Source organism: Siphateles boraxobius, unplaced genomic scaffold, assembly GCF_051911475.1.
Source record: "Siphateles boraxobius isolate OS27281-9 unplaced genomic scaffold, OSU_SipBor_1 111, whole genome shotgun sequence".
Classification (NCBI taxonomy): domain Eukaryota; kingdom Metazoa; phylum Chordata; class Actinopteri; order Cypriniformes; family Leuciscidae; genus Siphateles; species Siphateles boraxobius.
In genome coordinates this window covers 2038745-2063142 of record NW_027508713.1, presented here as the reverse complement: position 1 = coordinate 2063142, position 24398 = coordinate 2038745, and the positions used below count along the sequence as shown (strand labels likewise).

General features: G+C 41.2%; 5 protein-coding genes across 9 annotated transcripts; all 5 read right to left on the bottom strand.

Moving 5' to 3' along the window:
* Positions 1-2295: 2295 nt before the first annotated feature.
* LOC143706277 (zona pellucida sperm-binding protein 4-like) lies at positions 2296-4428 on the bottom strand. The gene is made up of 8 exons (XM_077198004.1): positions 3785-4428; positions 3520-3707; positions 3351-3448; positions 3122-3279; positions 2843-3035; positions 2626-2773; positions 2484-2556; positions 2296-2398 (listed from the first exon to the last, which is right to left on the bottom strand). The coding sequence occupies exons 1-8, from the start codon at positions 4395-4397 to the stop codon at positions 2322-2324; spliced, it is 1548 nt and encodes a 515-aa protein (XP_077054119.1). The 5' UTR covers positions 4398-4428; the 3' UTR covers positions 2296-2321.
* A 2318-nt stretch (positions 4429-6746) lies between these two features.
* LOC143706258 (zona pellucida sperm-binding protein 4-like) lies at positions 6747-8879 on the bottom strand. 3 transcript variants are annotated; one of them, XM_077197984.1, is made up of 9 exons: positions 8488-8879; positions 8236-8418; positions 7971-8158; positions 7802-7899; positions 7573-7730; positions 7294-7486; positions 7077-7224; positions 6935-7007; positions 6747-6849 (listed from the first exon to the last, which is right to left on the bottom strand). In XM_077197984.1, exons 1-9 carry the CDS (start codon positions 8846-8848, stop codon positions 6773-6775), a joined length of 1479 nt encoding a protein of 492 aa, XP_077054099.1. In that variant the 5' UTR covers positions 8849-8879; the 3' UTR covers positions 6747-6772. The 3 variants fall into 3 exon arrangements, with proteins under 3 accessions (XP_077054099.1, XP_077054107.1, XP_077054091.1); XM_077197992.1 differs by having other exon boundaries at positions 8596-8879; XM_077197976.1 differs by having other exon boundaries at positions 8236-8879.
* A 2319-nt stretch (positions 8880-11198) lies between these two features.
* LOC143706280 (zona pellucida sperm-binding protein 4-like) lies at positions 11199-13332 on the bottom strand. Of its 3 annotated transcripts, none has more exons than XM_077198028.1 (9): positions 12940-13332; positions 12688-12870; positions 12423-12610; positions 12254-12351; positions 12025-12182; positions 11746-11938; positions 11529-11676; positions 11387-11459; positions 11199-11301 (listed from the first exon to the last, which is right to left on the bottom strand). In XM_077198028.1, the coding sequence occupies exons 1-9, from the start codon at positions 13298-13300 to the stop codon at positions 11225-11227; spliced, it is 1479 nt and encodes a 492-aa protein (XP_077054143.1). In that variant the 5' UTR covers positions 13301-13332; the 3' UTR covers positions 11199-11224. The 3 variants fall into 3 exon arrangements, with proteins under 3 accessions (XP_077054143.1, XP_077054153.1, XP_077054134.1); XM_077198038.1 differs by having other exon boundaries at positions 13048-13332; XM_077198019.1 differs by having other exon boundaries at positions 12688-13332.
* A 2336-nt stretch (positions 13333-15668) lies between these two features.
* LOC143706608 (zona pellucida sperm-binding protein 4-like) lies at positions 15669-17778 on the bottom strand. Its single transcript, XM_077198728.1, has 8 exons — positions 17132-17778; positions 16867-17054; positions 16698-16795; positions 16469-16626; positions 16190-16382; positions 15973-16120; positions 15831-15903; positions 15669-15745 (listed from the first exon to the last, which is right to left on the bottom strand). The coding sequence occupies exons 1-8, from the start codon at positions 17742-17744 to the stop codon at positions 15669-15671; spliced, it is 1548 nt and encodes a 515-aa protein (XP_077054843.1). The 5' UTR covers positions 17745-17778.
* Positions 17779-20092: 2314 nt separating this feature from the next.
* LOC143706338 (zona pellucida sperm-binding protein 4-like) lies at positions 20093-22097 on the bottom strand. The gene is made up of 8 exons (XM_077198159.1): positions 21582-22097; positions 21317-21504; positions 21148-21245; positions 20919-21076; positions 20640-20832; positions 20423-20570; positions 20281-20353; positions 20093-20195 (listed from the first exon to the last, which is right to left on the bottom strand). The coding sequence occupies exons 1-8, from the start codon at positions 22063-22065 to the stop codon at positions 20119-20121; spliced, it is 1419 nt and encodes a 472-aa protein (XP_077054274.1). The 5' UTR covers positions 22066-22097; the 3' UTR covers positions 20093-20118.
* Positions 22098-24398: the final 2301 nt, after the last annotated feature.

Genomic DNA, 24398 nt, shown 5'->3' with positions numbered 1-24398 from the left:
GTACTCTACAGATTTTGGCTAATTAATGATAATCTCTCCCTCTTCATCAACAGTCATGGTTCTCCAGACTTGTATGAGTGGGAGTTTATGCAACTGGGTGATTCCCTTGGTTCATAAGAAAAAATATTCCTTGTTTTTTTCCACCCTTATTAAACATACATAAAATCACATATTAGTGGATTTAGCACTGTAGGTGGTGTTGGGAGAAACTTGGCTTTTTTGAAAATTTGAATCAATTATTAATTATTTTTTTTACTGTTTATTTGTAAAGGGACCATGCACAATTTTTAACATAAAATTGCCATTTCATGTATTGTACTGGATTTAGCCAAAGGCTATTTTTCATCCGCACCCCCCAAGCAGGTCAAAACTAACATAACATTACACAGACAATACTTTTTTTACATATAATAAATACATACATACACACATACCGTCAAGGCCATAAAAATGTAACTTCAGCAATCGCAATGGTTACTTAATTGGTTTAATTTTAACAAAGATTTTAACTTCACTTTAAAAAAGACCATAAGATTTACACCCTTTTATGTCCTCGGGTAGGGCATTCCACTGATTTGTGGCTTTCACTGCAAAAGATAGTCCAAATGCTGAAGGACGAAAAGGAACCAGACAGTTACTCATAAGTGATAGTCTGGTAGATCTCACAGAGGTGTCGCAGCGTAGATGACTAAAATCACGTAATACAGAAGGAGCCAGACTGTTTAGGATTTTATGAACCAGACACAAACTTGAATAAAGTCTAAAATCGTGAAAGTTTAAAAAATTATGTTTTTCTACGAAAGAATGAAAAGAATCCTAAAAGAATGAAAATGTTTAGTTTTTTTATCAAAAATTTTTCATGTCTGTTTATATAGACATTTTAAGGGTTTCATAACAATTTCACCAGCTTGACCCCAACATGTCAAGCAATAAGAAATGTGAGAAAAGATTGTAGCATGCATAAAAGCCTTAGCTACATCAAAAGAAAGACATTGTCTAATTTGTCCAAAGTTTGCCATATTGTTTAATATTCCTCACCATTTTCTTTACATGTTTTTTTGAAACTGAGATTTGAGTCCAATATTATACCACGGAAATTAAGCTCATTTACAGTTTCTCTCTTTTCACCATTAATAAATATATCTACATAAGATTTAAAGTGTGTTTTTGAGAAAAAAAAAATACTTTTGATTTACTGATGTTTAAGCTAAGACATGATGGATCCAGGCACTGTTGAATCTTTACTGTAGCAGCTTTTAACTTCTCAGCTGCTAATTCTGCTGTTTTCACATGTGTAAAGATAACAGTATTATCAGCATGCATGCATTTGTACTTGTACCCCTTCACACTGTTGTGGAAAATCGTTAATATACAAACTAAATAGTAAGGGACCTAGTAATAATCCTTGGGGTACACCCATTGCTGTGTTTCGATTGAGTTTCAAAATGCAACACTGGTGTTACGCAGCACGTTTCAGCAAGAACCAATGAAGTTCATTCTCATGTTAAGCAGCACGTTTGAGCTTCAAGAATCAATGAGGTTCATTCTCGTGTTACGCAGCACATTTGAGCTTCAGCAAGAACCAGTGAGGTTCATTTTAAGCCCCTTTCACAAAGATTCTGGAAAATATACAGATAATGTGTCCTGGGATTGTTTGATTTTGGTTACTTCACACTCAGTGATTTTACTGAATTTGTGAGTGCGTTCACACACCCACATTACGAAGATCCCATAAAGACACGTGACGTGTAATATCTCCACAGCGTCTAAGTTTGCTTACGATTTCTCTAGAAACCACGCTCATGCAGTTTTCTGATTCAATCATAAGCTAGCACATTGCACACCATTCCACTAAGCTGACGAATTATCTCAGCATCATCACTACGACAGACACCTTACGCCATTGGTCCTGGCTTTTGTTCACACAGGGCGAAGTCTGGGACTGGTCCCCGCAATGTTACTAGGTCCTCATTCCAGCATTAATCCTGGGAAATGTTTGCGTTCACACAGAAGGCACTCTAGCAATTTTACGGCAATTTCCCAGGATCAACGCGCTGTGTGAAAGGGGCGCTAGTGTTACGCAGCACGTTTGAGATTCAGCAAGAACAAATTGACAGGTGCTTTATGAACCACCTCTCTCCCTTCCATAGAGGTTTTTCCCCTAATACAACGAGACTCAGTGGCAAAAAAAGGGGAGATTTGTAGCAGTTTGGGAGTTACAGATGTTCTCCACATACCAAATAAAAGAACAATTTCATGTTGGTAGCATTGCACAAAATGTGGTCAGACAAGGTCAAGGTTTAATATCATTTATTAAATACTCAAAGAATCAGTCTCACTTCTCCACTAGAAACCACAGTTTGCCCAGAAGTGGTAGTGTTTAAACGAACGTCCCTTCCTAAAAGTGCAAGAATACAAATTAACACTCCCACAAATTAACACGCAAGCAAAATTAAACCGTTTAAATAACAGGAAGCACTGACTTTGCCTGGAGCAACTTTGCTGACAAGAGCCAGAAGAGGGATGGCACACCTCTGTACTGCAATGGATGAAGACCTGAAACGAGAACCAAAGCTGGCATTAGGAAAAAGAGACAATTGAAAACTGACACACTGGGTACTGTACCGTTTCCTGCAGAGGAGCCAGTGATGCTGGATCTACAAATGTGAACATCTTCAAAACAAAGCGCTTGTAGTGGGTTGGGAACTGAAGACCAGATGATCCAGCCACTGGAACCAATGTGGTCAGGTAACGATCATCCTGGTAAGGGCATCTGAAAGGCAAAGAGCCAGTAAGAAACACCTTACTGCACACTAGATGGATAAAGACTGGCCTTACTCACCCATCAACCAGAAGGTCCCACTGAGGTAGACTGAGTGGACTAGGGGTTGATGTCGCCCAGCAATGTCCCAGCATCAGGACAATGTTGGGGTCGGTCCTCTCCAAAATGCGTACTTCAACATAGACAGGTTCCCGCAGGACTTTTGTGACCGGATAATCAGCATCACTGTAGTAGGATGTGTACGCCTCATCCCCTGAGGAAGAATAGAGTGTTTAACTTGAAACTGCTTCAACCTGGAGTTTTAGAAAGGCTTTAGGCATAAATGGGACAAACACTTACCTTCTGCACAGCCTTTGGTGACACATTGACCATTTGCCAGTCTAAGCTCCACCCTGAGGGGTCCGGGAGCAGCTACTGGTGGAGGTGGAGGAACAGTGTTGACCTCCACAACCAGAGCTTCCACAGAAGTACCAGAGTACCTACACTGGAAGAGAAGCCTGGACAACAAACAGTGAGTTTGTATGCTTTTGTCAAAGATAAACATTTATGATAATGTTACATCACTTACTCAAAATGGCTGTCCCTTGTGATGGAACCAAGTGGTCCCATTCCCACTTCATACGAGGAGGTCATTCTGTTTTCATACACCACATATCCACTGTCCTCCTGCAAATAGTAACCGTTGGCATCCAGTCCATTCCAAGCCATGCAGAACAAAACCACAAGCAGCTACTCACCATCATGCTTGTGCCACATGCAGTGACAGGGAACTGATATATAGCAAAGAAAGGTGTGGATCCCACAGGACTGCAAGCTGGATCATTTCCACCCAGGAGACGGACTGAATCCAGGCTCAATCGGGGCAGCGTAACATCTCTAGCCACCACTACCACAAACTGACCATCTCTTATACACTGGACAGTCACTGGAACAAGGTACAAGAGCAGGCTATTGCTGAAGATCAGTTTAACATGACCACCTTTACATGGACTCAACTCTTACCTGCCTTCCCATAGTAACACTGCTCTCCGATAAAGCAGCAGTTGATAGCTGCACACTCAGCACCACTGATACCAGGTGGTCCACATTGGATCTGCTCATAATCAGCTACGGTACATTTGTCAAGGGGCTCTGCCTGTGCCACTGGCTGCTTATACTGAAACTGCTGAGGAAACTGTTGACTAGGTTGTTGAACTGACTGAGGAAACTGTTGACTAGCTTGCTGTTGAACTGACTGAGGAAACTGTTGACTAGCTTGCTGTTGAACTGACTGAGGAAACCGTTGACTAGCTTGCTGTTGAACTGACTGAGGAAACTGTTGACTAGCTTGCTGTTGAACTGACTGAGGAAACTGTTGACTAGCTTGCTGTTGAACCGACTGAGGAAACTGTTGACTAGCTTGCTGTTGAACTGACTGAGGATACCGTTGACTAGTTTGCTGTTGAAACTGCTCAGGAAGCTGTTGACTAGCTTGTTGAACCCGCTGGTCAGTTTGCTGAAACATCAAAGTTTGAGGATTCTGGGGAAGATTACTCCACTTTGGAACAGCATGACAAAGGGCACAGAACCAAACACAAAGTGCCAGAGACTGAACAGCACACCAACTTCCTGCCATTGTTCAACAGTTAGCCACACTGTTGAGATGCTGCCCTTTGGTCTTTTTGTACTCTACAGATTTTGGCTAATTAATGATAATCTCTCCCTCTTCATCAACAGTCATGGTTCTCCAGACTTGTATGAGTGGGAGTTTATGCAACTGGGTGATTCCCTTGGTTCATAAGAAAAAATATTCCTTGTTTTTTTCCACCCTTATTAAACATACATAAAATCACATATTAGTGGATTTAGCACTGTAGGTGGTGTTGGGAGAAACTTGGCTTTTTTGAAAATTTGAATCAATTATTAATTATTTTTTTTACTGTTTATTTGTAAAGGGACCATGCACAATTTTTAACATAAAATTGCCATTTCATGTATTGTACTGGATTTAGCCAAAGGCTATTTTTCATCCGCACCCCCCAAGCAGGTCAAAACTAACATAACATTACACAGACAATACTTTTTTTACATATAATAAATACATACATACACACATACCGTCAAGGCCATAAAAATGTAACTTCAGCAATCGCAATGGTTACTTAATTGGTTTAATTTTAACAAAGATTTTAACTTCACTTTAAAAAAGACCATAAGATTTACACCCTTTTATGTCCTCGGGTAGGGCATTCCACTGATTTGTGGCTTTCACTGCAAAAGATAGTCCAAATGCTGAAGGACGAAAAGGAACCAGACAGTTACTCATAAGTGATAGTCTGGTAGATCTCACAGAGGTGTCGCAGCGTAGATGACTAAAATCACGTAATACAGAAGGAGCCAGACTGTTTAGGATTTTATGAACCAGACACAAACTTGAATAAAGTCTAAAATCGTGAAAGTTTAAAAAATTATGTTTTTCTACGAAAGAATGAAAAGAATCCTAAAAGAATGAAAATGTTTAGTTTTTTTATCAAAAATTTTTCATGTCTGTTTATATAGACATTTTAAGGGTTTCATAACAATTTCACCAGCTTGACCCCAACATGTCAAGCAATAAGAAATGTGAGAAAAGATTGTAGCATGCATAAAAGCCTTAGCTACATCAAAAGAAAGACATTGTCTAATTTGTCCAAAGTTTGCCATATTGTTTAATATTCCTCACCATTTTCTTTACATGTTTTTTTGAAACTGAGATTTGAGTCCAATATTATACCACGGAAATTAAGCTCATTTACAGTTTCTCTCTTTTCACCATTAATAAATATATCTACATAAGATTTAAAGTGTGTTTTTGAGAAAAAAAAATACTTTTGATTTACTGATGTTTAAGCTAAGACATGATGGATCCAGGCACTGTTGAATCTTTACTGTAGCAGCTTTTAACTTCTCAGCTGCTAATTCTGCTGTTTTCACATGTGTAAAGATAACAGTATTATCAGCATGCATGCATTTGTACTTGTACCCCTTCACACTGTTGTGGAAAATCGTTAATATACAAACTAAATAGTAAGGGACCTAGTAATAATCCTTGGGGTACACCCATTGCTGTGTTTCGATTGAGTTTCAAAATGCAACACTGGTGTTACGCAGCACGTTTCAGCAAGAACCAATGAAGTTCATTCTCATGTTAAGCAGCACGTTTGAGCTTCAAGAATCAATGAGGTTCATTCTCGTGTTACGCAGCACATTTGAGCTTCAGCAAGAACCAGTGAGGTTCATTTTAAGCCCCTTTCACAAAGATTCTGGAAAATATACAGATAATGTGTCCTGGGATTGTTTGATTTTGGTTACTTCACACTCAGTGATTTTACTGAATTTGTGAGTGCGTTCACACACCCACATTACGAAGATCCCATAAAGACACGTGACGTGTAATATCTCCACAGCGTCTAAGTTTGCTTACGATTTGCGATTTCTCTAGAAACCACGCTCATGCAGTTTTCTGATTCAATCATAAGCTAGCACATTGCACACCATTCCACTAAGCTGACGAATTATCTCAGCATCATCACTACGACAGACACCTTACGCCATTGGTCCTGGCTTTTGTTCACACAGGGCGAGGTCTGGGACTGGTCCCCGCAATGTTACTAGGTCCTCATTCCAGCATTAATCCTGGGAAATGTTTGCGTTCACACAGAAGGCACTCTAGCAATTTTACGGCAATTTCCCAGGATCAACGCGCTGTGTGAAAGGGGCGCTAGTGTTACGCAGCACGTTTGAGATTCAGCAAGAACAAATTGACAGGTGCTTTATGAACCACCTCTCTCCCTTCCATAGAGGTTTTTCCCCTAATACAACGGGACTCAGTGGCAAAAAAAGGGGAGATTTGTAGCAGTTTGGGAGTTACAGATGTTCTCCACATACCAAATAAAAGAACAATTTCATGTTGGTAGCATTGCACAAAATGTGGTCAGACAAGGTCAAGGTTTAATATCATTTATTAAATACTCAAAGAATCAGTCTCACTTCTCCACTAGAAACCACAGTTTGCCCAGAAGTGGTAGTGTTTAAACGAACGTCCCTTCCTAAAAGTGCAAGAATACAAATTAACACTCCCACAAATTAACACGCAAGCAAAATTAAACCGTTTAAATAACAGGAAGCACTGACTTTGCCTGGAGCAACTTTGCTGACAAGAGCCAGAAGAGGGATGGCACACCTCTGTACTGCAATGGATGAAGACCTGAAACGAGAACCAAAGCTGGCATTAGGAAAAAGAGACAATTGAAAACTGACACACTGGGTACTGTACCGTTTCCTGCAGAGGAGCCAGTGATGCTGGATCTACAAATGTGAACATCTTCAAAACAAAGCGCTTGTAGTGGGTTGGGAACTGAAGACCAGATGATCCAGCCACTGGAACCAATGTGGTCAGGTAACGATCATCCTGGTAAGGGCATCTGAAAGGCAAAGAGCCAGTAAGAAACACCTTACTGCACACTAGATGGATAAAGACTGGCCTTACTCACCCATCAACCAGAAGGTCCCACTGAGGTAGACTGAGTGGACTAGGGGTTGATGTCGCCCAGCAATGTCCCAGCATCAGGACAATGTTGGGGTCGGTCCTCTCCAAAATGCGTACTTCAACATAGACAGGTTCCCGCAGGACTTTTGTGACCGGATAATCAGCATCACTGTAGTAGGATGTGTACGCCTCATCCCCTGAGGAAGAATAGAGTGTTTAACTTGAAACTGCTTCAACCTGGAGTTTTAGAAAGGCTTTAGGCATAAATGGGACAAACACTTACCTTCTGCACAGCCTTTGGTGACACATTGACCATTTGCCAGTCTAAGCTCCACCCTGAGGGGTCCGGGAGCAGCTACTGGTGGAGGTGGAGGAACAGTGTTGACCTCCACAACCAGAGCTTCCACAGAAGTACCAGAGTACCTACACTGGAAGAGAAGCCTGGACAACAAACAGTGAGTTTGTATGCTTTTGTCAAAGATAAACATTTATGATAATGTTACATCACTTACTCAAAATGGCTGTCCCTTGTGATGGAACCAAGTGGTCCCATTCCCACTTCATACGAGGAGGTCATTCTGTTTTCATACACCACATATCCACTGTCCTCCTGCAAATAGTAACCGTTGGCATCCAGTCCATTCCAAGCCATGCAGAACAAAACCACAAGCAGCTACTCACCATCATGCTTGTGCCACATGCAGTGACAGGGAACTGATATATAGCAAAGAAAGGTGTGGATCCCACAGGACTGCAAGCTGGATCATTTCCACCCAGGAGACGGACTGAATCCAGGCTCAATCGGGGCAGCGTAACATCTCTAGCCACCACTACCACAAACTGACCATCTCTTATACACTGGACAGTCACTGGAACAAGGTACAAGAGCAGGCTATTGCTGAAGATCAGTTTAACATGACCACCTTTACATGGACTCAACTCTTACCTGCCTTCCCATAGTAACACTGCTCTCCGATAAAGCAGCAGTTGATAGCTGCACACTCAGCACCACTGATACCAGGTGGTCCACATTGGATCTGCTCATAATCAGCTACGGTACATTTGTCAAGGGGCTCTGCCTGTGCCACTGGCTGCTTATGCTGAAACTGCTGAGGAAACTGTTGACTAGGTTGTTGAACTGACTGAGGAAACTGTTGACTAGCTTGCTGTTGAACTGACTGAGGAAACTGTTGACTAGCTTGCTGTTGAACTGACTGAGGAAACCGTTGACTAGCTTGCTGTTGAACTGACTGAGGAAACTGTTGACTAGCTTGCTGTTGAACTGACTGAGGAAACTGTTGACTAGCTTGCTGTTGAACCGACTGAGGAAACTGTTGACTAGCTTGCTGTTGAACTGACTGAGGATACCGTTGACTAGTTTGCTGTTGAAACTGCTCAGGAAGCTGTTGACTAGCTTGTTGAACCCGCTGGTCAGTTTGCTGAAACATCAAAGTTTGAGGATTCTGGGGAAGATTACTCCACTTTGGAACAGCATGACAAAGGGCACAGAACCAAACACAAAGTGCCAGAGACTGAACAGCACACCAACTTCCTGCCATTGTTCAACAGTTAGCCACACTGTTGAGATGCTGCCCTTTGGTCTTTTTGTACTCTACAGATTTTGGCTAATTAATGATAATCTCTCCCTCTTCATCAACAGTCATGGTTCTCCAGACTTGTATGAGTGGGAGTTTATGCAACTGGGTGTTTCCTTTGGTTCATAAGAAAAAATATTCCTTGTTTTTTTCCACCCTTATTAAACATACATAAAATCACATATTAGTGGATTTATCACTGTAGGTGGTGTTGGGAGAAACTTGGGTTTTTTGAAAATTTGAATCAATTATTAATTATTTTTTTTACTGTTTATTTGTAAAGGGACCATGCACAATTTTTAACATAAAATTGCCATTTCATGTATTGTACTGGATTTAGCCAAATGCTATTTTTCATCCGCACCCCCCAAGCAGGTCAAAACTAACATAACATTACACAGACAATACTTTTTTTACATATAATAAATAGATACATACACACATACCGTCAAGGCCATAAAAATGTAACTTCAGCAATCGCAATGGTTACTTAATTGGTTTAATTTTAACAAAGATTTTAACTTCACTTTAAAAAAGACCATAAGATTTACACCCTTTTATGTCCTCGGGTAGGGCATTCCACTGATTTGTGGCTTTCACTGCAAAAGATAGTCCAAATGCTGAAGGACGAAAAGGAACCAGACAGTTACTCATAAGTGATAGTCTGGTAGATCTCACAGAGGTGTCGCAGCGTAGATGACTAAAATCACGTAATACAGAAGGAGCCAGACTGTTTAGGATTTTATGAACCAGACACAAACTTGAATAAAGTCTAAAATCGTGAAAGTTTAAAAAATTATGTTTTTCTACGAAAGAATGAAAAGAATCCTAAAAGAATGAAAATGTTTAGTTTTTTTATCAAAAATTTTTCATGTCTGTTTATATAGACATTTTAAGGGTTTCATAACAATTTCACCAGCTTGACCCCAACATGTCAAGCAATAAGAAATGTGAGAAAAGATTGTAGCATGCATAAAAGCCTTAGCTACATCAAAAGAAAGACATTGTCTAATTTGTCCAAAGTTTGCCATATTGTTTAATATTCCTCACCATTTTCTTTACATGTTTTTTTGAAACTGAGATTTGAGTCCAATATTATACCACGGAAATTAAGCTCATTTACAGTTTCTCTCTTTTCACCATTAATAAATATATCTACATAAAATTTAAAGTGTGTTTTTGAGAAAAAAAAAATACTTTTGATTTACTGATGTTTAAGCTTAGACATGATGGATCCAGGCACTGTTGAATCTTTACTGTAGCAGCTTTTAACTTCTCAGCTGCTAATTCTGCTGTTTTCACATGTGTAAAGATAACAGTATTATCAGCATGCATGCATTTGTACTTGTACCCCTTCACACTGTTGTGGAAAATCGTTAATATACAAACTAAATAGTAAGGGACCTAGTAATAATCCTTGGGGTACACCCATTGCTGTGTTTCGATTGGGTTTCAAAATGCAACACTGGTGTTACGCAGCACGTTTCAGCAAGAACCAATGAAGTTCATTCTCATGTTAAGCAGCACGTTTGAGCTTCAAGAATCAATGAGGTTCATTCTCGTGTTACGCAGCACATTTGAGCTTCAGCAAGAACCAGTGAGGTTCATTTTAAGCCCCTTTCACAAAGATTCTGGAAAATATACAGATAATGTGTCCTGGGATTGTTTGATTTTGGTTACTTCACACTCAGTGATTTTACTGAATTTGTGAGTGCGTTCACACACCCACATTACGAAGATCCCATAAAGACACGTGACGTGTAATATCTCCACAGCGTCTAAGTTTGCTTACGATTTGCGATTTCTCTAGAAACCACGCTCATGCAGTTTTCTGATTCAATCATAAGCTAGCACATTGCACACCATTCCACTAAGCTGACGAATTATCTCAGCATCATCACTACGACAGACACCTTACGCCATTGGTCCTGGCTTTTGTTCACACAGGGCGAGGTCTGGGACTGGTCCCCGCAATGTTACTAGGTCCTCATTCCAGCATTAATCCTGGGAAATGTTTGCGTTCACACAGAAGGCACTCTAGCAATTTTACGGCAATTTCCCAGGATCAACGCGCTGTGTGAAAGGGGCGCTAGTGTTACGCAGCACGTTTGAGATTCAGCAAGAACAAATTGACAGGTGCTTTATGAACCACCTCTCTCCCTTCCATAGAGGTTTTTCCCCTAATACAACGGGACTCAGTGGCAAAAAAAGGGGAGATTTGTAGCAGTTTGGGAGTTACAGATGTTCTCCACATACCAAATAAAAGAACAATTTCATGTTGGTAGCATTGCACAAAATGTGGTCAGACAAGGTCAAGGTTTAATATCATTTATTAAATACTCAAAGAATCAGTCTCACTTCTCCACTAGAAACCACAGTTTGCCCAGAAGTGGTAGTGTTTAAACGAACGTCCCTTCCTAAAAGTGCAAGAATACAAATTAACACTCCCACAAATTAACACGCAAGCAAAATTAAACCGTTTAAATAACAGGAAGCACTGACTTTGCCTGGAGCAACTTTGCTGACAAGAGCCAGAGGAGGGATGGCACACCTCTGTACTGCAATGGATGAAGACCTGAAACGAGAACCAAAGCTGGCATTAGGAAAAAGAGACAATTGAAAACTGACACACTGGGTACTGTACCGTTTCCTGCAGAGGAGCCAGTGATGCTGGATCTACAAATGTGAACATCTTCAAAACAAAGCGCTTGTAGTGGGTTGGGAACTGAAGACCAGATGATCCAGCCACTGGAACCAATGTGGTCAGGTAACGATCATCCTGGTAAGGGCATCTGAAAGGCAAAGAGCCAGTAAGAAACACCTTACTGCACACTAGATGGATAAAGACTGGCCTTACTCACCCATCAACCAGAAGGTCCCACTGAGGTAGACTGAGTGGACTAGGGGTTGATGTCGCCCAGCAATGTCCCAGCATCAGGACAATGTTGGGGTCGGTCCTCTCCAAAATGCGTACTTCAACATAGACAGGTTCCCGCAGGACTTTTGTGACCGGATAATCAGCATCACTGTAGTAGGATGTGTACGCCTCATCCCCTGAGGAAGAATAGAGTGTTTAACTTGAAACTGCTTCAACCTGGAGTTTTAGAAAGGCTTTAGGCATAAATGGGACAAACACTTACCTTCTGCACAGCCTTTGGTGACACATTGACCATTTGCCAGTCTAAGCTCCACCCTGAGGGGTCCGGGAGCAGCTACTGGTGGAGGTGGAGGAACAGTGTTGACCTCCACAACCAGAGCTTCCACAGAAGTACCAGAGTACCTACACTGGAAGAGAAGCCTGGACAACAAACAGTGAGTTTGTATGCTTTTGTCAAAGATAAACATTTATGATAATGTTACATCACTTACTCAAAATGGCTGTCCCTTGTGATGGAACCAAGTGGTCCCATTCCCACTTCATACGAGGAGGTCATTCTGTTTTCATACACCACATATCCACTGTCCTCCTGCAAATAGTAACCGTTGGCATCCAGTCCATTCCAAGCCATGCAGAACAAAACCACAAGCAGCTACTCACCATCATGCTTGTGCCACATGCAGTGACAGGGAACTGATATATAGCAAAGAAAGGTGTGGATCCCACAGGACTGCAAGCTGGATCATTTCCACCCAGGAGACGGACTGAATCCAGGCTCAATCGGGGCAGCGTAACATCTCTAGCCACCACTACCACAAACTGACCATCTCTTATACACTGGACAGTCACTGGAACAAGGTACAAGAGCAGGCTATTGCTGAAGATCAGTTTAACATGACCACCTTTACATGGACTCAACTCTTACCTGCCTTCCCATAGTAACACTGCTCTCCGTTAAAGCAGCAGTTGATAGCTGCACACTCAGCACCACTGATACCAGGTGGTCCACATTGGATCTGCTCATAATCAGCTACGGTACATTTGTCAAGGGGCTCTGCCTGTGCCACTGGCTGCTTATGCTGAAACTGCTGAGGAAACTGTTGACTAGGTTGTTGAACTGACTGAGGAAACTGTTGACTAGCTTGCGGTTGAACTGACTGAGGAAACTGTTGACTAGCTTGCTGTTGAACTGACTGAGGAAACCGTTGACTAGCTTGCTGTTGAACTGACTGAGGAAACTGTTGACTAGCTTGCTGTTGAACTGACTGAGGAAACTGTTGACTAGCTTGCTGTTGAACCGACTGAGGAAACTGTTGACTAGCTTGCTGTTGAACTGACTGAGGATACCGTTGACTAGTTTGCTGTTGAAACTGCTCAGGAAGCTGTTGACTAGCTTGTTGAACCCGCTGGTCAGTTTGCTGAAACATCAAAGTTTGAGGATTCTGGGGAAGATTACTCCACTTTGGAACAGCATGACAAAGGGCACAGAACCAAACACAAAGTGCCAGAGACTGAACAGCACACCAACTTCCTGCCATTGTTCAACAGTTAGCCACACTGTTGAGATGCTGCCCTTTGGTCTTTTTGTACTCTACAGATTTTGGCTAATTAATGATAATCTCTCCCTCTTCATCAACAGTCATGGTTCTCCAGACTTGTATGAGTGGGAGTTTATGCAACTGGGTGTTTCCTTTGGTTCATAAGAAAAAATATTCCTTGTTTTTTTCCACCCTTATTAAACATACATAAAATCACATATTAGTGGATTTAGCACTGTAGGTGGTGTTGGGAGAAACTTGGCTTTTTTGAAAATTTGAATCAATTATTAATTATTTTTTTTACTGTTTATTTGTAAAGGGACCATGCACAATTTTTAACATAAAATTGCCATTTCATGTATTGTACTGGATTTAGCCAAAGGCTATTTTTCATCCGCACCCCCCAAGCAGGTCAAAACTAACATAACATTACACAGACAATACTTTTTTTACATATAATAAATAGATACATACACACATACCGTCAAGGCCATAAAAATGTAACTTCAGCAATCGCAATGGTTACTTAATTGGTTTAATTTTAACAAAGATTTTAACTTCACTTTAAAAAAGACCATAAGATTTACACCCTTTTATGTCCTCGGGTAGGGCATTCCACTGATTTGTGGCTTTCACTGCAAAAGATAGTCCAAATGCTGAAGGACGAAAAGGAACCAGACAGTTACTCATAAGTGATAGTCTGGTAGATCTCACAGAGGTGTCGCAGCGTAGATGACTAAAATCACGTAATACAGAAGGAGCCAGACTGTTTAGGATTTTATGAACCAGACACAAACTTGAATAAAGTCTAAAATCGTGAAAGTTTAAAAAATTATGTTTTTCTACGAAAGAATGAAAAGAATCCTAAAAGAATGAAAATGTTTAGTTTTTTTATCAAAAATTTTTCATGTCTGTTTATATAGACATTTTAAGGGTTTCATAACAATTTCACCAGCTTGACCCCAACATGTCAAGCAATAAGAAATGTGAGAAAAGATTGTAGCATGCATAAAAGCCTTAGCTACATCAAAAGAAAGACATTGTCTAATTTGTCCAAAGTTTGCCATATTGTTTAATATTCCTCACCATTTTCTTTACATGTTTTTTTGAAACTGAGATTTGAGTCCAATATTATACCACGGAAATTAAGCTCATTTACAGTTTCTCTCTTTTCACCATTAATAAATATATCTACATAAAATTTAAAGTGTGTTTTTGAGAAAAAAAAAATACTTTTGATTTACTGATGTTTAAGCTTAGACATGATGGATCCAGGCACTGTTGAATCTTTACTGTAGCAGCTTTTAACTTCTCAGCTGCTAATTCTGCTGTTTTCACATGTGTAAAGATAACAGTATTATCAGCATGCATGCATTTGTACTTGTACCCCTTCACACTGTTGTGGAAAATCGTTAATATACAAACTAAATAGTAAGGGACCTAGTAATAATCCTTGGGGTACACCCATTGCTGTGTTTCGATTGGGTTTCAAAATGCAACACTGGTGTTACGCAGCACGTTTCAGCAAGAACCAATGAAGTTCATTCTCATGTTAAGCAGCACGTTTGAGCTTCAAGAATCAATGAGGTTCATTCTCGTGTTACGCAGCACATTTGAGCATCAGCAAGAACCAGTGAGGTTCATTTTAAGCCCCTTTCACAAAGATTCTGGAAAATATACAGATAATGTGTCCTGGGATTGTTTGATTTTGGTTACTTCACACTCAGTGATTTTACTGAATTTGTGAGTGCGTTCACACACCCACATTACGAAGATCCCATAAAGACACGTGACGTGTAATATCTCCACAGCGTCTAAGTTTGCTTACGATTTGCGATTTCTCTAGAAACCACGCTCATGCAGTTTTCTGATTCAATCATAAGCTAGCACATTGCACACCATTCCACTAAGCTGACGAATTATCTCAGCATCATCACTACGACAGACACCTTACGCCATTGGTCCTGGCTTTTGTTCACACAGGGCGAGGTCTGGGACTGGTCCCCGCAATGTTACTAGGTCCTCATTCCAGCATTAATCCTGGGAAATGTTTGCGTTCACACAGAAGGCACTCTAGCAATTTTACGGCAATTTCCCAGGATCAACGCGCTGTGTGAAAGGGGCGCTAGTGTTACGCAGCACGTTTGAGATTCAGCAAGAACAAATTGACAGGTGCTTTATGAACCACCTCTCTCCCTTCCATAGAGGTTTTTCCCCTAATACAACGGGACTCAGTGGCAAAAAAAGGGGAGATTTGTAGCAGTTTGGGAGTTACAGATGTTCTCCACATACCAAATAAAAGAACAATTTCATGTTGGTAGCATTGCACAAAATGTGGTCAGACAAGGTCAAGGTTTAATATCATTTATTAAAGAATCAGTCTCACTTCTCCACTAGAAACCACAGTTTGCCCAGAAGTGGTAGTGTTTAAACGAACGTCCCTTCCTAAAAGTGCAAGAATACAAATTAACACTCCCACAAATTAACACGCAAGCAAAATTAAACCGTTTAAATAACAGGAAGCACTGACTTTGCCTGGAGCAACTTTGCTGACAAGAGCCAGAAGAGGGATGGCACACCTCTGTACTGCAATGGATGAAGACCTGAAACGAGAACCAAAGCTGGCATTAGGAAAAAGAGACAATTGAAAACTGACACACTGGGTACTGTACAGTTTCCTGCAGAGGAGCCAGTGATGCTGGATCTACAAATGTGAACATCTTCAAAACAAAGCGCTTGTAGTGGGTTGGGAACTGAAGACCAGATGATCCAGCCACTGGAACCAATGTGGTCAGGTAACGATCATCCTGGTAAGGGCATCTGAAAGGCAAAGAGCCAGTAAGAAACACCTTACTGCACACTAGATGGATAAAGACTGGCCTTACTCACCCATCAACCAGAAGGTCCCACTGAGGTAGACTGAGTGGACTAGGGGTTGATGTCGCCCAGCAATGTCCCAGCATCAGGACAATGTTGGGGTCGGTCCTCTCCAAAATGCGTACTTCAACATAGACAGGTTCCCGCAGGACTTTTGTGACCGGATAATCAGCATCACTGTAGTAGGATGTGTACGCCTCATCCCCTGAGGAAGAATAGAGTGTTTAACTTGAAACTGCTTCAACCTGGAGTTTTAGAAAGGCTTTAGGCATAAATGGGACAAACACTTACCTTCTGCACAGCCTTTGGTGACACATTGACCATTTGCCAGTCTAAGCTCCACCCTGAGGGGTCCGGGAGCAGCTACTGGTGGAGGTGGAGGAACAGTGTTGACCTCCACAACCAGAGCTTCCACAGAAGTACCAGAGTACCTACACTGGAAGAGAAGCCTGGACAACAAACAGTGAGTTTGTATGCTTTTGTCAAAGATAAACATTTATGATAATGTTACATCACTTACTCAAAATGGCTGTCCCTTGTGATGGAACCAAGTGGTCCCATTCCCACTTCATACGAGGAGGTCATTCTGTTTTCATACACCACATATCCACTGTCCTCCTGCAAATAGTAACCGTTGGCATCCAGTCCATTCCAAGCCATGCAGAACAAAACCACAAGCAGCTACTCACCATCATGCTTGTGCCACATGCAGTGACAGGGAACTGATATATAGCAAAGAAAGGTGTGGATCCCACAGGACTGCAAGCTGGATCATTTCCACCCAGGAGACGGACTGAATCCAGGCTCAATCGGGGCAGCGTAACATCTCTAGCCACCACTACCACAAACTGACCATCTCTTATACACTGGACAGTCACTGGAACAAGGTACAAGAGCAGGCTATTGCTGAAGATCAGTTTAACATGACCACCTTTACATGGACTCAACTCTTACCTGCCTTCCCATAGTAACACTGCTCTCCGATAAAGCAGCAGTTGATAGCTGCACACTCAGCACCACTGATACCAGGTGGTCCACATTGGATCTGCTCATAATCAGCTACGGTACATTTGTCAAGGGGCTCTGCCTGTGCCACTGGCTGCTTATGCTGAAACTGCTGAGGAAACTGTTGACTAGGTTGTTGAACTGACTGAGGAAACTGTTGACTAGCTTGCTGTTGAACTGACTGAGGAAACTGTTGACTAGCTTGCTGTTGAACTGACTGAGGAAACCGTTGACTAGCTTGCTGTTGAACTGACTGAGGAAACTGTTGACTAGCTTGCTGTTGAACTGACTGAGGAAACTGTTGACTAGCTTGCTGTTGAACCGACTGAGGAAACTGTTGACTAGCTTGCTGTTGAACTGACTGAGGATACCGTTGACTAGTTTGCTGTTGAAACTGCTCAGGAAGCTGTTGACTAGCTTGTTGAACCCGCTGGTCAGTTTGCTGAAACATCAAAGTTTGAGGATTCTGGGGAAGATTACTCCACTTTGGAACAGCATGACAAAGGGCACAGAACCAAACACAAAGTGCCAGAGACTGAACAGCACACCAACTTCCTGCCATTGTTCAACAGTTAGCCACACTGTTGAGATGCTGCCCTTTGGTCTTTTTGTACTCTACAGCTTTTGGCTAATTAATGATAATCTCTCCCTCTTCATCAACAGTCATGGTTCTCCAGACTTGTATGAGTGGGAGTTTATGCAACTGGGTGATTCCCTTGGTTCATAAGAAAAAATATTCCTTGTTTTTTTCCACCCTTATTAAACATACATAAAATCACATATTAGTGGATTTAGCACTGTAGGTGGTGTTGGGAGAAACTTGGCTTTTTTGAAAATTTGAATCAATTATTAATTATTTTTTTTACTGTTTATTTGTAAAGGGGCCATGCACAATTTTTAACATAAAATTGCCATTTCATGTATTGTACTGGATTTAGCCAAAGGCTATTTTTCATCCGCACCCCCCAAGCAGGTCAAAACTAACATAACATTACACAGACAATACTTTTTTTACATATAATAAATACATACATACACACATACCGTCAAGGCCATAAAAATGTAACTTCAGCAATCGCAATGGTTACTTAATTGGTTTAATTTTAACAAAGATTTTAACTTCACTTTAAAAAAGACCATAAGATTTACACCCTTTTATGTCCTCGGGTAGGGCATTCCACTGATTTGTGGCTTTCACTGCAAAAGATAGTCCAAATGCTGAAGGACGAAAAGGAACCAGACAGTTACTCATAAGTGATAGTCTGGTAGATCTCACAGAGGTGTCGCAGCGTAGATGACTAAAATCACGTAATACAGAAGGAGCCAGACTGTTTAGGATTTTATGAACCAGACACAAACTTGAATAAAGTCTAAAATCGTGAAAGTTTAAAAAATTATGTTTTTCTACGAAAGAATGAAAAGAATCCTAAAAGAATGAAAATGTTTAGTTTTTTTATCAAAAATTTTTCATGTCTGTTTATATAGACATTTTAAGGGTTTCATAACAATTTCACCAGCTTGACCCCAACATGTCAAGCAATAAGAAATGTGAGAAAAGATTGTAGCATGCATAAAAGCCTTAGCTACATCAAAAGAAAGACATTGTCTAATTTGTCCAAAGTTTGCCATATTGTTTAATATTCCTCACCATTTTCTTTACATGTTTTTTTGAAACTGAGATTTGAGTCCAATATTATACCACGGAAATTAAGCTCATTTACAGTTTCTCTCTTTTCACCATTAATAAATATATCTACATAAGATTTAAAGTGTGTTTTTGAGAAAAAAAAAATACTTTTGATTTACTGATGTTTAAGCTAAGACATGATGGATCCAGGCACTGTTGAATCTTTACTGTAGCAGCTTTTAACTTCTCAGCTGCTAATTCTGCTGTTTTCACATGTGTAAAGATAACAGTATTATCAGCATGCATGCATTTGTACTTGTACCCCTTCACACTGTTGTGGAAAATCGTTAATATACAAACTAAATAGTAAGGGACCTAGTAATAATCCTTGGGGTACACCCATTGCTGTGTTTCGATTGAGTTTCAAAATGCAACACTGGTGTTACGCAGCACGTTTCAGCAAGAACCAATGAAGTTCATTCTCATGTTAAGCAGCACGTTTGAGCTTCAAGAATCAATGAGGTTCATTCTCGTGTTACGCAGCACATTTGAGCTTCAGCAAGAACCAGTGAGGTTCATTTTAAGCCCCTTTCACAAAGATTCTGGAAAATATACAGATAATGTGTCCTGGGATTGTTTGATTTTGGTTACTTCACACTCAGTGATTTTACTGAATTTGTGAGTGCGTTCACACACACATTACGAAGATCCCATAAAGACACGTGACGTGTAATATCTCCACAGCGTCTAAGTTTGCTTACGATTTGCGATTTCTCTAGAAACCACGCTCATGCAGTTTTCTGATTCAATCATAAGCTAGCACATTGCACACCATTCCACTAAGCTGACGAATTATCTCAGCATCATCACTACGACAGACACCTTACGCCATTGGTCCTGGCTTTTGTTCACACAGGGCGAGGTCTGGGACTGGTCCCCGCAATGTTACTAGGTCCTCATTCCAGCATTAATCCTGGGAAATGTTTGCGTTCACACAGAAGGCACTCTAGCAATTTTACGGCAATATCCCAGGATCAACGCGCTGTGTGAAAGGGGCGCTAGTGTTACGCAGCACGTTTGAGATTCAGCAAGAACAAATTGACAGGTGCTTTATGAACCACCTCTCTCCCTTCCATAGAGGTTTTTCCCCTAATACAACGGGACTCAGTGGCAAAAAAAGGGGAGATTTGTAGCAGTTTGGGAGTTACAGATGTTCTCCACATACCAAATAAAAGAACAATTTCATGTTGGTAGCATTGCACAAAATGTGGTCAGACAAGGTCAAGGTTTAATATCATTTATTAAATACTCAAAGAATCAGTCTCACTTCTCCACTAGAAACCACAGTTTGCCCAGAAGTGGTAGTGTTTAAACGAACGTCCCTTCCTAAAAGTGCAAGAATACAAATTAACACTCCCACAAATTAACACGCAAGCAAAATTAAACCGTTTAAATAACAGGAAGCACTGACTTTGCCTGGAGCAACTTTGCTGACAAGAGCCAGAAGAGGGATGGCACACCTCTGTACTGCAATGGATGAAGACCTGAAACGAGAACCAAAGCTGGCATTAGGAAAAAGAGACAATTGAAAACTGACACACTGGGTACTGTACCGTTTCCTGCAGAGGAGCCAGTGATGCTGGATCTACAAATGTGAACATCTTCAAAACAAAGCGCTTGTAGTGGGTTGGGAACTGAAGACCAGATGATCCAGCCACTGGAACCAATGTGGTCAGGTAACGATCATCCTGGTAAGGGCATCTGAAAGGCAAAGAGCCAGTAAGAAACACCTTACTGCACACTAGATGGATAAAGACTGGCCTTACTCACCCATCAACCAGAAGGTCCCACTGAGGTAGACTGAGTGGACTAGGGGTTGATGTCGCCCAGCAATGTCCCAGCATCAGGACAATGTTGGGGTCGGTCCTCTCCAAAATGCGTACTTCAACATAGACAGGTTCCCGCAGGACTTTTGTGACCGGATAATCAGCATCACTGTAGTAGGATGTGTACGCCTCATCCCCTGAGGAAGAATAGAGTGTTTAACTTGAAACTGCTTCAACCTGGAGTTTTAGAAAGGCTTTAGGCATAAATGGGACAAACACTTACCTTCTGCACAGCCTTTGGTGACACATTGACCATTTGCCAGTCTAAGCTCCACCCTGAGGGGTCCGGGAGCAGCTACTGGTGGAGGTGGAGGAACAGTGTTGACCTCCACAACCAGAGCTTCCACAGAAGTACCAGAGTACCTACACTGGAAGAGAAGCCTGGACAACAAACAGTGAGTTTGTATGCTTTTGTCAAAGATAAACATTTATGATAATGTTTCATCACTTACTCAAAATGGCTGTCCCTTGTGATGGAACCAAGTGGTCCCATTCCCACTTCATACGAGGAGGTCATTCTGTTTTCATACACCACATATCCACTGTCCTCCTGCAAATAGTAACCGTTGGCATCCAGTCCATTCCAAGCCATGCAGAACAAAACCACAAGCAGCTACTCACCATCATGCTTGTGCCACATGCAGTGACAGGGAACTGATATATAGCAAAGAAAGGTGTGGATCCCACAGGACTGCAAGCTGGATCATTTCCACCCAGGAGACGGACTGAATCCAGGCTCAATCGGGGCAGCGTAACATCTCTAGCCACCACTACCACAATCTGACCATCTCTTATACACTGGACAGTCACTGGAACAAGGTACAAGAGCAGGTTATTGCTGAAGATCAGTTTAACATGAACACCTTTACATGGACTCAACTCTTACCTGCCTTCCCATAGTAACACTGCTGTCCGTTAAAGCAGCAGTTGATAGCTGCACACTCAGCACCACTGATACCAGGTGGTCCACATTGGATCTGCTCATAATCAGCTACAGTACATTTGTCAAGGGGCTCTGCCTGTGCCACTGGCTGCTTATGCTGAAACTGCTGAGGGAACTGTTGACTAGCTTGCTGATGAACTGACTGAGGAAACTGTTGACTAGCTTGCTGTTGAACTGACTGAGGAAACTGTTGACTAGCTTGCTGTTGAACTGACTGAGGATACTGTTGACTAGCTTGCTGTTGAAACTGCGGAGGAAACTGTTGACTAACTTGTTGAACTGGTTGTTGAACCCGCTGGTCAGTTTGCTGGAACATCAAAGTTTGAGGATTCTGGGGAAGATTACTCCACTTTGGAACAGCATGACAAAGGGCACAGAACCAAACACAAAGTGCCAGAGACTGAACAGCACACCAACTTCCTCCCATTGTTCAACAGTTAGCCACACTGTTGAGATGCTGCCCTTTGGTCTTTTTGTACTCTACAGATTTTGGCTAATTAATGATAATCCCTCCCTCTTCATTAACAGTCATGGTTCTCCAGACTTGTATGAGTGGGAGTTTATGCAACTGGGTGATTCCATTGGTTCATAAGAATAAATATTCCTTGTTTTTTTTATTAAACATACATAAAATCACATATTAGTGGATTTCGCACTGGAGGTGGTGTTGGGAGAAACTTGTCTTTTTCAAAAATTTGAATCAATTGAACCAACTGTGTTTCGAAATGCAATACACTGGTGTTACGCAGCACGTTACAGCTTCAGCAAGAACCAGTGAGGTTCATTCTTGTTTTATTTAGCACTTTTTGATTATCCAAAAGAACCAATGAGGTTCATTCTCGTGTAACACAGCATGTGTGAGCTTCCGCAAGAACCAGTGAGATTCATTCCCATGCGTTATGCAGCATGTTTGAGCTTCAGCAAGAACCAGTGAGGTTCATTCTAGTGTGTTATGCAGCATGTTTGAGCTTCAGCAAAAACTAATGAGGTTCAATCTTGTGTTTTGCAGCACTTTTTGAGTATCAGAAGAACCACTGAGGTTCAGAGGTGTCAAAAGTATTCACATTCATTACTCAGGTAGAAGTATAGATACTAGGGTTTAAAAAGACTTCTGTAGAAGTTGAAGTATCAACTCAAGTTTTTTACTCAAGTTAATGTGTAAAAGTACTGGTTTCAAAACTACTTAAAGTATAAAAGTAAAAGTAATGTAAGGGAAAAAAATGCCATTAAGGACAAAAGCTTAGGCCGCGCCACAGGGGCCTATAGTGTACTACCCCACCTCCTCAAAAAAAAAATTTCTAAGGGCCATAATGTTATATGTAACCAGATTAAGTGTTTCTGTTAAGATCTAGATGCCTCGGTAGGTTATGTATACCTACTCCCTTCCTACAGAGGGAGTTTGTTGCAGGCTAACCTCCTTTGCTTAGTGTTCCACGCAGGTCCTATAGAGTGTGGTGGGAACTAGGAAGTAGATAAAAGCAGCGTGCTGGGTTGATGAATTTGTTTTGGTTGGCTCGGTCAGCGTGCCTCAAGTGCGAGCTTGTAAAAGTTATTCATACAGGTGTTAAGCACAGCTTGTTAAAAGTTGGACGAAAGTAGTTCATTTATACTGGTCGGCGCATCGTCTTTGTTCTCAGCCGAAAGCAGGGACGGTAAGCGCCTATTATCGGCAGCATTTAATACACCAAGTATGATCGCTTGAACTGTTGTAGTTAAGTTGCACGTTAACGTCTCTCTCTTTGTTCTCAAGAGCAACAAGAGTTTTTCATTCACATTGGAAACGTATTGCTGTTCGTAGCTGTAAACAGGAAAGTAAGCATCTGTTTATTGACTGACAATTCAGGAAGCTTGGTAACCGAGGACGCACTTTAACAGAGCTATCTTCCCCGTTCTCAGCCTCCTTGGTCTCAAACGGGAAGCCTAGTAGCCGAGCGGGGATCCTTAGTGCAAGGTAGCTATTCATTGAGGTAATTATGTAATGATTTAATTCATTAATGTGGGAGGGACTGTGCTATTTGTTTGTGTCTTCCCTGCTTAAACGTGGTGAGTTATTGCTGTGGGAACAAAACAGATGTTAAATATTTATTCTGTGTGGTATGTTAGGTGAGATATTATACAGTGTGAAACACTATTTTGTAACCCAGGGAAGGACAATACAAATAGAAAGAAACTTGTGCAGTTGGTTTTATGCTATGTGTGTTTATGGTATATTTGTGATTTGTTGCAGAAACTGAGTGCTTCTGGGTGTAATTGCCGCTTTTCCCCCTATTGTAATTTTAAGAGTTATACTATACTACTATCTCCAAGGTCTATGGTACATTTTGTTTCTTTCTTTCTTTTTCTGAAGGGATGGTTGTTTTTTTGGTCTGGGAAATGATATTTTAACATTGCGCAGCACTTGCCCAAAGCTAGCCTCTAGTGTAGATTTGGTGTTGTTTCACATGTACTGTATTATTCAGTCTTGAGCTTGCTGTGTACAGAGTTTTCCTGTTGGGGGTGCTGTGCTAACAAAAATTGAGGTGTCTGTTGCACTGTATTTTTGTGATAGTGAGGCCTTGCTGTTGGCAATTTGTGTGACCCTGGACAGTATTATTTGCCAACCTTTAATATTTTAACCATGCCATTGGTGATAAACTCAGATTAGTTTTCGTGTATACCAGTCTCTTTCTCCCTCTTTTTGAATCCTTTAAGATACCTGTTGAAGGAAACTAAGTAATGCTAATAAAGAATAGTTTCATAATGTTACATATTTTAAAATGT